General features: G+C 44.4%; 1 protein-coding gene across 1 annotated transcript in view; it reads right to left on the bottom strand.

Annotated features, from left to right (window-relative positions):
• Window positions 1–2,131: 2,131 nt before the first annotated feature.
• LOC310711155 (phospholipase A2 inhibitor and Ly6/PLAUR domain-containing protein-like) overlaps window positions 2,132–14,710 on the bottom strand; it is a gene marked incomplete at its 5' end in the record, with an annotated part of 221,386 nt that continues 208,807 nt past the window's right edge. The window contains one exon of the mRNA XM_083512623.1: window positions 2,132–2,305. Coding sequence (XP_083368749.1) covers window positions 2,133–2,305 — 173 coding nt within the window. The 3' untranslated portion in view covers window position 2,132. The remainder of the gene's footprint in view (window positions 2,306–14,710) is intronic.

Raw genomic sequence — 14,710 nt, 5'->3', positions numbered from 1 at the left:
CTTAATGTGCTGCAAATGGTGGTGGTGGGAAATCTGAACCTGGTGCCAGTAACCAGGTGGAGAGGTGGAGAAGTGGGCATCTCCCAGGGTGAGAGGCTGGGTGAGAAAAAGGAAAGGTCCAAGGTGAAAATGGGGAGGGCCTGTCATTGGGAGCCGGGGAATGTGCTTGTGACTTGTCAATGCTGTGACTTGTTTGCAAAGCATTTTGAGGATGAAATTGCTTGCATCCACTGGGAACCTGACTCAGCTGTTACAGCAGATGAAACTCAAGGGGTGTCCAGAGCACTCTCTAGCCCTGATGTGTTGGAAGAGTTTCAATTAGTAAGATTCAGGGACATTGCCCATTGCCCCTCTTGTCTAAGGAAAAGTAGCAGGAAGGGGACAGCTGACTGGGTCAGGGAGGTGATTAATGCCTCCTTGAAAGAGGGGGTGGTCCCTATCTACTTGAAGGAGGCAGTGGTGTGCCATCATCACAGATTGGGTTACGTGGATCCCCCCCCCAAGTTATTTCATAGTGGCCCTTGGAGGTGGGACATCTGAGATGGGACTTTTGGGGTGGAGTGTCATATGACATCTTTAATCAAACTCTAGAGGGGTGGGGCATAACCAATAGACAGGAGGTAGTATACTAATACTACTGATGCCTGTTGTATGCATGACCAAAGTATCCTGCCAGGCTGCTCAATCAGAGGAACTGGGGGGGGGGGCAGTGTCTATGGCACCCAGTCTGAAGGCAACTAGGAGAGACCTATAGACCAGTTGCCATGCCCATCAACTTTGGGAGGGACCGGCTCCCTCAGGCATTTTATGGGGGGGGGGGGTGAAGACCCCTTGCCACCTTGGAATTACCTCCTATGTAACCTGGTGTTTGTTCAGTGAAGGTCAGAATGCATATACTTTCTCTTAGGTATTTATTGATAAAATTTAAAAATGGGATGGAGGTTTCAAGGAGATTCAGATTTTTAACATTAGAGAGCCTCCATTTTGGAATAAGATAATACTACAAATTATTGATGATTATGATCTTCCTTGAGATATTCTTACTGTGTTAGATATTGAGGTGACACCTTGTCATATGAAATTTCATATTTAGAAGCATCATTTCATGGTCAAATGTGCTCCTTGGAAAGTCTGTCCCAAGACATGTGGGCAGCTGAAGCAAACCACAAAATAGTGCCCCGCCATTCCAGGGAAGAAGAGATAAGTGCAGATCGACATCCGGAACAATGCAAAGGGTGAGGAATAAAGATCACCACAGGAAACAAGCATAGGAGGACACCAGAAGCGCCTCCAATTGGCCAAGAGGCCACTGAAGAGGCAACCTGATTGTGGGGGAGGGGCAAATCTGGTCTTTAAGAAGCACAGTGCGGCTGTTGTTGCCACTGTGCCAGCAGCAGGGGCAAGGAATTCCTTGGAGACCAGATCTACTGCCCCTATGGACCCAGCCACCTAAGATGGTTGCCTCACCTTGCCTCATGGGGGGGGGGGGAGACAGTCCTGCACCTTCGTATGCCAAAGTACCCATTCAGGCCCCTCACTATGTAAGCACATCACAAATACCAAATGGGGAAAAGCTTTTACAACTCTGTCATAGTTGAAGGCTGCTCTTGCCAGATCCCCTATGTCGTATGCCTATGTAAACCTAAGAGGCCTGAATATTCACCCAACTACTTACTGGTTTGTTCCATCTATGAGGACTTAAGAGAAGCTTTGTTCAAATATTTAAATCTCCCAATTGAGAGATGGATTGGTTATGAAGGGACATTTTGTTTTTATTCTGTTTTATGTATTGCGTCTTTCGTAATCGGTGTGGCTAAACAATAAATGATAATTGCATTTGTATATGAAAGAAAAAGATCTGAGAACCAGCATTTGATTCTCCATAACCATTTATTTTGCATTGTAATCGTCATAATGAAAACTTAACTGTTTTTTAATGATACACAACAGGATTCTTTGAAGTTAGAATCCACAATTCCCATATTCTGGCCTCTTTTTCTCTGCCCTTTGCTTCCCTTTACTTCAGCCAAAAGCAAAAAAGAAAGAAACAGAGATCCTGAGTCACGAATTTCAACACTAGGCCTCCAATTCCCCCTCATTGCCATAGATTTTGGAGGTCTACACTGTCCCATTCACTCTTCATGTTCAGGCATGTGTGAGATTCGTGAAGCATTGTAACAACTTGCTTGGGTAACAGAAAGGATAAAGATCCCATCTCCGATTATTTTCATTTGCTTTCCCCCGATGGCACAAAAATCTGTTGTTCCACAACCTTGGAAAGTGAAACTGTGGGGTTGAAATACACCTGGGGGGGGGGGGGAAGAAATGTTGACATTAGTCCTTTACTTAGGGAATAGGAGATGGTCCCTGTGATGGTGAATGATAATTTTAATAAGTTAGTTTTTAAAAGAGTATATTTAAGAAATCTGAGAAATATCATAATTTCGTCAGAACATGAATATACAACATTTTCAACATTAGAAGTTCAGGTAAAAAAGTTAGATCAGATATAATTTAAAATTGCTATCATACCCAAAGGACTCTCAAGACACAAAGATTTTTAATAAACAGCTTATACTTATTTGATATAATGAAATCAGAGAATTTGAAAACAGGCCTAATTGATAAGATTAACCAAATCAAATTCTTGTGGGCAGGTGAGTAGCAATAAAATGGGTGGAATTCTATCCCACCCCCCATCTCCTGGGCATGTTAAAAGTCACATGTTATGGCCACACAGCAAGATCTGAGAACAACACTCCCACCTTGGTGTCTGAACCTTGAGTGTGTGAACCTGCCATAAGTCAACAGGGTGATTCAGCAGCAAAAAAAGCTGGAGTTGCACTTCATTGTCTCTCAGGATGGTTGGGTGCCAACTGAGGCTCCCTCATTGCCCCACTGTGATCTAAGTATCCAGAGAATCCTCCTTTTATTTTACCATATCTATTTTCATGTTAAACACGTCAAACATAAAGCAGGTGAAAACGGCGAATCCCAAGGGCCAATCAGGTACTCACCTCAGAATTCTTACTCAACCCTTAAAAGAGAAAATAGCAAAGCCAAGGCTGTAAAGGGCAGCAGAAATAAGAGAAGAAAGAATGTAGGGCAGAAGCATCACAAATGGCCTGGAATCTGCCTCTGTCCTTCTGAGGCAAATCACCCATATGCCCCTCCCCCATTCATTCCAAATTCCCTCCCAATGTAGCATTATTCCTGAAAAATTTGCTGATAGGGAAGTCTCCATCTAAAACTGGATCTAGACACATCAAAAATTGATTTAAAGTGGTACCTCGGGTTAGAAACACTTTGGGTTAAAGTCTCTTTACGGATGTAGCTAAATCATGACATCAACAAAATAATGTATGGTTGTAGAAAGGAACATATCCTCTCTCTCTTCCTCCTTTTGTGTATCCCCTAAATGAATTCTGAGGTTTTTCCCAATTCTGTGAAGCAGATTTTGGGAGGATTCAGAGCACATACATGCAAAAGAGAGAGGAAATTCTCTTGCACAACTGTAAATCTTTACACTAATGGTCTGAGTTAACCAGATACTGCTCATTGTCACAGAATTTAAGGAAATGTATTACATTCCTTTTACATAATAAATATTTGTTTTGAGCAAGATGGACACATTTTGTCCTGGACTGCATCCCAGTGGTGGAGAGATCCGGATTCAACTGGGGTGAAGCAATCAATGCATTTTTTTTTACTTTGTTCAGAAGGGTATTTTATATACACATCTCACTCTGAATCCTCCTTCCGGACAAGCAAGTGGCATTATGAGAGTTAAAGGACACAGACCAGGCAGGCAAAACAATACGGAAGGGTGCAGAGTGGGGCCAGTGAGAGATATGATCCCTCTCATTGTTCGTGCAACATGCAAGGGAAAGGGAGGAAGGGAGAGAAGGAGACAAGGAGAGAGTCTGCATGACCAAGAATTACTAGGCCTTTTTCCCTTGTCTGAGTAGCAATGTTACCGGTAAGAAGAGCTACTTTGGATTGAATGCACTGGGTCTCATTCTCAAGGCAGTTGATGGTCTTCTCACTTTTACACATTATGGTTCCTTTAGAAAAGCAGGATGGGCAATGCAAACCATTTTCAGCCAGCATGTTGCGATCAGGAACTGCCAAAATCAAAAGTATAGTGAGCATGTTAATGTCTTCGTCTGTTTTTGTATCTCTGTGTTGTATTAATGGAATCCACCTAGGGCCTTCCAGTTTTGGTGGGGCAGTTGCAAGTACTCTTGGATAAAATATAATCTAGACACAATCTGGGTTCAGGACTGAGCATGGGACAAAGTCACCATTGTTCTCTGAGATGAATGACCTTTACATAAAGGGGGGTGGGGGAGTGTGAACTTTCTTCCCTTCTCAATCTCTCAGAAGGTTTTCCTGTCATTGATTATGGTGTAGGCTGTATGAAAGCATATGCTCTTAGTCCCTTATCTTTGTACAGAGTTTCTGGCTGTCTTCTGCACTTCCGGAATGAACTAACCGTCACTTTCTGTGAATTCCCTGAGACCTGCAGGTACAGGGCAGTATATAAATTCAATAAATAATAATAATTAATAATAACTGCCAGCTTAGACAGTGCTTATTTTGTCAATTAAAAGACTGACCAGAAACAGTTCAAGGGTCATTTAGGAGGACACCTGGATAAGATAGATGGGTGGTAACCATCTAATTTGGACCATCAAATTGAATGTTATCTTAAAGGGACCATAACCTGTTCATGCACCTAGGTATCCAATTATAATGCATGAAATATCATTCACGGCTAATTATGCATAGGGAATGTTATAAAGGCATCTTGACGATTGTATTCTTATCCCCGATTTTTATTTTTTTTATTTTACTTATCCACTTGGTTACTTAATGTAGGCAAAGTTCCTAAACTGACATAACTGACACTTCTTTAGACACTTCTAAATCCTCAGAAATCAACATGACTCATGCCAGAAGTAATCTACTTCTGAGGTAACCATTTTGGGGAAGTGGGTCATTAAAATAGCAGATTAGCTCAGCAGCACAACAAAGGAATGGAAGCTGTTCCCTGTGTAGTAATAAAACCAGGATTAGGTTTTATTAGAATATGAGGAATGTGACCATTCCCGGGAAAAGACAAACTACCAAGGCAAGGATGCTGCTGTGCCTATGAGAGGGACAGGACATATTCTGGTGGATGTCTTCATTGTAGGCCTCAGGTTGTATATATTGATGCATAACCATATATGATAAAGACACCACAGTGCATTATGGTCCCACAGGAAACACAGAGCCTGGGTTACAGCATGCCTGGTACCCATGGAATCTCACATCACTTGGATATAGGGGCGATGTGTAACCATATCTTGACATACAGTAAAAACATGGCTGGGACAAGGGGCACTGGCACTGTGCAGGATCAGATCCTCCCACCTATCAGTAGGATGATCTGATCCTGCATGGTGCTCCTTTGAGGGGCAGGAAGAAGCAGAGGCCTGGTTGGAAAGGCAACCCATCCCTTCTCTGGGATAGCTGCCAAGTAAAAGGTAAAGGGACCCCTGACTATTAGGTCCAGTTGCAGATGACTCTGCAACTCAATTTATCTCAATTTATTGGCCGAGGGAGCCGGTGTTTGTCTGCAACCAGCCTCCAGTTCATCTGGCAGCATGACTAAGCCACTTCTGACGAACCCGATCAGCGCACAGAAATGCTATTTACCTTCCCGTCGGAGCAGTACCTATTTATCTACTTGCACTTTGTGCTTTTGAACTGCTAGGTTGGCAGGAGCAGGGACCGAGGAACGGGAGCTCACCCCAGGATTTGAACCGTCGAACTTCTGATCGGCAAGCCCTAGCCTCTGTGGTTTAACCCACAGCGCCACCCGTGTCTCTAGCTAGGTCCCTCTTTTTCGCAGTTTCTCCTCATGACTCCCCGTCCTGCCTGAGTCTCCATCCCTTGAGAGCCCCTAATAGTCCTGAGCTACTCAACCCAACCTGTAGCCACCTGGGGCTGTCTCACCCCATTTGAATGAGGCACAGATTCTCTGAGTACTTCTGATTGACTAAGGATCCAGGCCATGGCCAAATTCAGGGAAAAACTCTAACATGTTAATGATTCTAAATTGATGCAGAAACGTACGGCTGAGAGTTGCATTGTTACACAGTTCAGTTTTGCAGCAGTTCTTCTTCATCTGAAAGAATTTACCATCCCCTGCAGTGAAGCTGTAATGGCCTGAGGAACAGGCAATGGATAGCGAGCATCTCTTCACAATTTGCTCTTGGAATTTCACTATGAAAAGAATTTGAAATAAATATTTAGATATGGAGGTTTATTGCTCCTAAAACACATTCATTGTAGTGGTTCCAATTTTCTGTAATGTCTGAATGAGAACCTTTTCAGACAAACAACATGCAAAATATTATTAAATTCTACAATCTAAGGTGATGGGCTTTATTAATTTATATTTACGTACACACACCTATATATCATTGAAAGAAAAATATCAAAATCATCCCACTCATAATACATAAAGCATACAATAAAAACTTTGTAAAAAGAAAAGAAACAGATATCAATTAACCAATGGAAAGGTGTATTCTGAATGGCTTGTATGAGCCTGGTGGAATACAATTTTTTCTGCAGGCATTTAAAAGATGCTTGCCAAGGATGGGTTGAATAATAGTGAGAGTAGAGAAGCCAATATAACTCAGATGATACTACCCTGGGCTTGGCTAAGTTCCTCTCAGAAGTAATAAGAAATAGAAACCTACATACTGTGGATAAAACAATGTGACCACTTTTTAATCTTCCCTGTATTTCTTTTTCTTTTTTGCTTTTGAAAATGATTTTGTGGGTCTTTCAACCGAAATAAATAACGTTCTTGTTCTTGTCAGTATAAGTTGCATTTTCAGCTGAATTTGGGGAAACCACTTGAAGCAGCAATTTTGCATAGCTATTTAAATGGCTTTTGTTTGATTTTCTCAATGCAAACATCTAGAAGTCTGTAAAATTTGATAATAAACCCAATTTGCAATGGAGCATGAATAATTTTGATTGCAACCGTAGTTTGTAAAATACAACCAAAGCTTTCAAAGCTTTATTACGATCATAAAAGGTAAAGGGACCCCTGACCATTAGGTCCAGTCGTGACCGATTCTGGGGTTGCGGCGCTCAGTAAAAGGCATTAAATTTGAAATGAATGTAGAACTTCATTTCAGGTTCAATCTGCAGCATGAAGAATCATGGCTTCTTCTATACTTCTGACAATACATGTGCCATACACTGCATTCTCTCTGCTAGTCGATCATAACAATTTACAGGGTGGGAAAATACTTCCCTGAACTCCTGTTGCCCAACCCAAGATACTTGGCAGAGGTTTAAAGACTGTCTCAAGGCAAATAAAAAAAAATGTAGCATCAACACTGACAACTGGGAAACACTGGCCTGCAAGCACTCCAGTTGGAGAACAGCCTTTAACAAAGGTGTCATAGGCTTTCAAGACACTTGAACTCAGGACGCAAGGGAGAAACATGCTAGCAGGAAGGCACGCTTGGCAAATCCACACCTTGATCAACTCCTGTCTGGAAACCAATGCCCCCACTGTGGAAGGACGTGTGGATCCAGAATTGGCCTCCACAGTCACTTACGGATTCATTGTTAAAACCGTGTTGATGGAAGACAAACTTACTCAGCTACAAGTGATCGCCAAGGAAGAAGACTTGGCAGGGCACTTCAACTGCACCAACCTCACTGTCCCATTCCCCCTCTCCCTCCAAGTATGTAGCAATGATGTAGGAACAGATGGTCAAGTGAGCACCACCATCCCACCCAGAATAGCCCCAAGGTATATTGGCACCTGAGGCAAACCACAAAATGGTGGTTGAATATGTACATCAAGATGGAAATCTGATGCTTTTGATCAGGTGACTTTAGATTCCCCATTTTCAAATGTTAGTGATTCCTTACTGCAAGATTGAGAAGCTATGATCTTCCAGATGCTGCTGGACTACATCTCCCATCATCTCTGACTGGTGGCCAGGATAGATGAGGCAGATGGGAGTTCTCATTCATCTACAGCTTATGTGCCACAGCTTCCTTACAACTAATTTAGTAATTCCAAAAACAAAAGACAAAAACAGATAAATCTTACCTAGATTTGTACGCAGAACACTGGCAGCACAGGAATTTTGACCAAATTTACAATATGTTCTTTCATACTGATCATATGTCAGTCCAGTACTGTTAAATGCATCTATGCACTTCAGAGGCAATGCTGAGGACAGGAGCAAAAGATTAGTTCATGGATTGTTATTGTCATTAACATTATTATTATTTGGTTTTGTGGTTTCCTTCATTTGACACAGAGAAGGAGGTGAGAGAGAATTAAATCTTTTAAATGAAATGGAGTTCAAGTTAACAAGATCTTTCAATAAAATGAAATGAGTAAAAGCCATTGGCCAGAACACTGGTTTAATTATTTCCAAGAGGTAAACCCTCCCTGTCCAATGGCCCATTTTTCCTCCCATCCACTCTATCACTTTAATGCCTCCCCCCCTTACTGTTCAACTGTTCAATTACAATCTTAGACATGAGTTTAGATAAAGGAGCAAAGGCCAGATGAGCAGGAGGAAGGCTTATCCCATCATTTAGGCATGAAAAAAAAGCATTGTGGAAACTGGGTACCCTCTGCAGGATAACTCTGTCCCATCACTTACTAGACCTGTTGGGGAGCAGATTTTGCATTTCAACCAGTTTTAAGCAGAGTTAAATGAACAGGGTTAGATCCAGGTTAAGAGAGTTGGTCTTTAAGGGTTCTACTAGCTATGCTAGGGCAACTCACCTATGAAAAATGTTGACGATGTTTTTGGGGTTTTTTGGAGGGGGTTAGGACAGTTAAGGGGGGGGGGAGAGGGGATGTCCTGGAAGCACATACTGTTCTGCATGACATGGACAAAGTGGAAATACAAACATTTTGATCCCTCTCTCGTAAGACTTGAATGGCCTCACAAAAGGTTTAGGCAAATGATGCAGAATTAGGCTACCAGTGGCTACTAAACATAGTACCTTCAGTTACTAGCATATTTCAAATATCATTTTAAAATTCTATCCATTTTAGTTGCTCTTGGCTTCTAATTTTTTTGAATTATTTGTTTTCTGCACTTGCCTCCAAGCAGCTCAAGCCTGTGTACATGGTTCTCTGCTCCTCATTTTATCCTCACAAGAACCCTGTGAGGTAAGTTAACCTGAGGTATAGTGACTGGTCCAGGATCTCCCAGTAAGCTTTGTGGCTGAGTGGGGATTTGAACCCTGGTCTCCTGGATCCTTGCCTGACCCTCTAAATACTACAACAGAATAGCTCTCTTAAATTCAGCTCTCCGGATTCCTCTGTCCTCTAAACATTATTACTGTAAAAGTTCCCCAGCCTACTGGTTCCCACTTACCTGGAGAAAGCAGGGCCAAGAGGAGGCATGTGCTCAGGAGTGCCTTCATCATTCTAGAAAGAGAACTGATGCACATAGAGTCTTACTTGGAGGGATTTATACTCTACGTGTTTGTGCTGCAGGCAACACTTTGGCATAAAGACATAGAGAAAATGATGAAATTCAAAGCTCACTGTTGAAATTCTCTGAATTATTTCACCACAATCTCATTAGTTGTCAACAGGCACTTTTCAATTTTTTTCTTCTATATAGTTACCGTATTTTTTGTTCTATAGGACACACGTTTTCCCTCCTAAAAAGCTAGGGGAAATGTGTGTGCATCCTATGGAGCGAATGCAGGGGGGAGGCAGCCGGGAAAAGCCCCCAAGAGCCGCACACAAGCTCCGTGCGCTCTTGGGGGCTTTTCCCCAGGAGGGAGAAGGGACTGACTGGCCACATCAATCTCTTCTCCCACCTCGTGGAAAAGCCCACAGGAGCCACACACCCTTTAAAGAGTGTGCGGCTTCTGCCGGTTTTGCGAGAGTTGGGGGAATTCCCCCACCTCGTAGAAAAGCCAGCAGAAGCCACGCAGCCCATTTAAATAGCACACGGCTTTTGCAGGGCCACTCTTGGGGGCTTTTCTCCGAGGAGGGACAAGGGACTGACTGGCTGCGTCAGTCCCTTCTCCCTCCTTGGGGAAAAGCCGACAGGAGCCGTGCGCTCCTTAAAGGGTGTGTGGCTCCTGTAGACTTTTGCGGGAGATGGGGGAATTCCCCCACCTCCCTCAAAAGCAGGGAGAAGGTCTGGGACAAGCGCAAAGGCTGCCAGCAGCCTGTCTGCTGCTCGCAGAGCTGGGTGGGGGGTCATATTTTTTTCCTTAATTTCCCCCTCTGAAAACTAGGTGGGCCCTATGGTCAGGTGCGCCCTATGGAGCGAAAAATACGGTAATATAAAATTTAAATTCTGACGGCACCCAATAAAGGAGCTGAGAACCAAAAAAGGCAATGGCAAAGCCCGGAAGCCACCTACAAGAAACCTCCTCAATACAGTCTGCATCTAAGGATTTCTCTTCTAAAGAAGAGAAAAGCCTGGATACTAGATCCATCCCAGCAAGGCTGTGAAGTATAGGATGAGCAGTGGTTAAAATGTTGACTTCATATTGCAGCGCACGTGGCTGCAATGGAGGTTTCAACCAGTAAAACTGATCCACACAGAAAAAAGAAGGGTGACTCAGTGGCAGCAAAGCAATCACTTCAGGGGCAGGCAAGTAAGGCTGTGGTAGAAAGCAGAGTGATACCTCTGGATACGAACACTTCTGGCTACGAATGATTCGGGTTACGAACTCCGCTAACCTGGAAGTAGCTGCTCCTGGTTGCAAACTTTGCCCCAGGATGCGAATGGAAATTGCGCGCAGCAGGAGGTCCCATTAGTGAAAGTGCGTCTGAGAATAAGAATGAATTACCATATTTTTCACTCCATAAGACGCACCATACCACAAGACGCACCTAGTTTTTGGAGGTGGAAAACAAGAAAAAAAATATTCTGAATCTCAGAAACCAGAACAGCAAGAGGGATCGCTGCGCAGTGAAAGCAGCAATCCCTCTCGCTCTCCTGGCTTCTGGGATAGCTGCGCTGCCTGCATTCGCTCCATAAGACGCACACACATTTCCCCTTACTTTTTAGGAGGAGAAAAGTGAGTCTTATGGAGCAAAAAATACGGTAAGTTCTTAAGCAGAGGTACCACTGTAAGGTAATGTTACTGTAGGACCACAAACAGCTCCAAATGAGCAACTTGTTCCAAGAAGGCTGCAAAGTCAATTGAGGCCATGTGACTATCCTCATCATTAAAGAGCGAAAAAATAATTCTGATCCAATTCCTCTGTTTTTGCCTTTGCTTACTGAGTTGGAAGGAACAATATATTTTTTCTCTTCTTCCAGGCTACTAATCAAAGTGCAATCAAAGCCTCAGGTGACTGCTCAGCTGGCAAAGCTAGGCAAAGCTCAGGGCTGTTGAAAGGTGCCAGGGACACACTGGTAGGCACTTAATAGAATACAGTGACTCTAAGATTATTACTGAAAGCTGATTAAATCATTTTACTGAACAATGCCCCTCCTTGTTCTAATTGTGTCAGATTGTTGTGAAAGGCAGAGGATACTTTGAGCCAGCTGATTTGTTTAGTGATGACTAGACTTAGCCACATTGTCTTGAACTGAATCCAGCTACGTAGTTGTTTATCCCTGCTTCAAATCCCACCCTCCATTTTCAGAAGACAAGAAGAACCCTGCAGTCTAGCAGCATCCTTCTTGGAGTGGATGATCAGATGTCCATTGGTACAAGACTATCATAACAGGAAGGCAATCGCCCACTCCCCCTCTTCTCCCTCAGCAACTGGAAATGGTATATCCATCAAATTAGTCCATAAATGTGACTAGTCCACTGTTAGGTCAATCCAACTGTGGCTTTCACTGCTGATGTGGGTTTTCTATAGCTCAGCCAGCAGAGCATGAAACTCTAAATCTCATGATAGAGTCCCAAGGGGGGAGTTAAAGTGGTTGGACTAGATCACTCTTGAGGTCCTTTCCAACTCTACAATTCTATGATTAAGTTGAAGAATTTTACTGATGCAGATTACGCTCCCCTTCTTTTCTTTTTAAAAATATTTTTTATTACATTTTCAGTGTTTTGTGATCACAATATCCATACATTAATCCATATGCTCAAACATTGCTCTAGCTGGGCATCGACCTCCTCCCGCCCCTTTTTCTGACTTCAGGACGTAATTACTTTATTCTTAGCATTTCTATAACCACTTTTTTACCTTCTCTCTTATTTTATATTTCCCTTTATGAAATGTAAATCAGTTCCTTATATTGCCATTACAAAACATTTCAACTCACAGCTACAAATGTTTTCAGATATTTACAATATTCTTTCATATATAATATAAATTTGTGGTTCGAGGACCCGACCCCGGTGAAGTGAAATGAAGACACATGGACACGAGATATAAGGTTAATGGGCTAGAAAAGGCCACAACTTTATTGGTTACAGCATTGAAAAGGTATTGGCTTAGGCATTGGTTCGAAACAAGTGGGTTCTTCACCAGTAGGTGGAGCCTGTCGATGCTAATCCGACTATAGGCTCACCCCTGCTGTCACCGAGGGTCGTGCCAAGGCCTCCCGCCAAGCAGGCATCGGACGGAATACACGACCCCCAGATTCCTTTAACGGAATACCCCTAAAAATTGAAGGCATAGGCGATGGCCACACCTAGCACTTCCACACAGCGCAACACATTATTCCAATGCCTAACCGCCACCCGAGCCAAAGGCTCGCCGCCAATAAAGCTTTGTCGCTAATCCGGATACGGTCATGATAAATCACTTGGCCATCCGTAAAGCGCACCCAACGGGCTACCGCCCGATTTACGAGTTTCCTGGTTCTTTCAATGGCCATACAGTTTCGCGCACCGCGCCACACAGTTCTTTTCAGGAAGGAGGACCAGAACACTGTCGTTCTGGGGCACAAGGCTGCGAATGCATTCAAGTCTCTTTTTATGTTTGACAACAAGTCCACGCTCCTTTTGCTGACAAGGTCATTCTCCCCTAAATGAATCACCAGGATGTCGGGAGAGCCGAGCTTGGCTATCTTCTCCCACAGCAAAGGCATCAGTTCTTCCCAACGCATGCCTCTTCTCGAAAACCAGGAAACTCGAACATCACGTGGCAGACTAAGGTTGGGTGTCAAGCCGCAGCTCACCGCTCGCACGCGGGCCCAATGGACTATACTGTGGCCGCAAATCCACACGCTTCTTCCGGGCATAGCTGGGGATAAAGATAGAACAAAGGAAGGGTAAGCAGACTAAGGGGTAGGGGCGAGGTTGCGTATATATGACTTATAAACATTGGATTTCCACCGGCCCAACTCTTTTATCCTTTCTGCCGGTAACCCCAGGTGCGCGGCCGTGGTAGCGGCCCCGATCCTGAACGAATGTGCAGCGTACTCCTGGGAGGGTAGGCCACAAGCCTCAATAGCCTTGCGCAATACTCTAGTGAATTGGTACCTCAACAGTGGCGACCCATCCTCGTGTATCAGAAACGGTCCCGGGGCGGCTGGTCTAAGGTAGAGATACCGCCTCATGTCCTTTACCGGACATGGGCCCTGCTGGGCCGATGCTGTGAGCTTGAGCAGGACACCCTTGCCAGCCTGATCAGTCTTGGACTGACGCACCAGCACTGACACAGCAGATTTGGATAGCTGTACGTCCTCACGCAGGAGGCCGCGAGTTGAACCCCGCGCACTAGCTTCACACACCACTTCACCTACTCTGAGCGCACCAAAAAAGGCTATAGCGTATGCTGCAGAGAAGAGCCGTGCCTCAAACCTGGACCAGCAAATTGTCCTGAGTTTTACGCGTATCTGAGATAGCAATCCGTAAGAAATCGGCTTCCGGCCAACAGCCCTAGGCGGTTGCAACCTGCCCCAACCCTCAATGGCTCTACGGATCAGAAAATCGCTACATGGATCTCGCGCAAACGTCGCCTTTGAAAAGAAGCTGATGGCTGCTACATGGATCTTTTGTAGCACGTCCAAGATCATCCAGATGGGACAGGTACTGCAGGACGTCGTCAGTAGTGGGGTGTGTGTTATGTGACAGCCCAGACAACCCAAACCTGAAACCCAGGAAATCACACCAGGCCTTCTTATAGGACCTGAGCGTGGAAGGTGCCACGGACGCTAATACTCCCTGTATCACTTTGCGTCTCCAACGTTCCACAGGTACTCCGGAAAGGGTTCGGGCAACAGTTGTGCTCCAGGTGCGAGCGACCGGAAGCGAGAAGAAGAAGAAGAAGAAGAGTTTGGATTTGATATCCCGCCTTTCACTCCCCTTTAGGAGTCTCAAAGCGGCTAACATTCTCCTTTCCCTTCCTCCCCCACAACAAACACTCTGTGAGGTGAGTGGGGCTGAGAGACTTCACAGAAGTGTGACTGGCCCAAGGTCACCCAGCAGCTGCCTGTGGAGGAGCGGAGACGCGAACCCGGTTTCCCAGATTAAGTGACTACCGCTCTTAACCACTACACCACACTGGAATCTGGAATCGAGACAAGGCGTCGGCTATATCATTATTGGCTCCGGGTATGAATTTGGCTGAAAATAAAATATTGTACTCAAGGCAACGGAGGACAAACGCCCGCAGGAGGGAGGAGACCCTCGCAGACCGAGATGACTGCCTGGCAAGAATGTTCACCACCGCCAGGTTGTCGGTCCTGAAGCACACTCGGTGATCTCGAAACTCCTCCGTCCA

This window comes from Podarcis liolepis (assembly GCF_965112155.1).
Source record: "Podarcis liolepis genome assembly, chromosome: 7".
NCBI lineage: Eukaryota > Metazoa > Chordata > Lepidosauria > Squamata > Lacertidae > Podarcis > Podarcis liolepis.
Note: the sequence above shows the minus strand (reverse complement) of the source record. Positions and strands in the feature narration are given on the sequence as shown.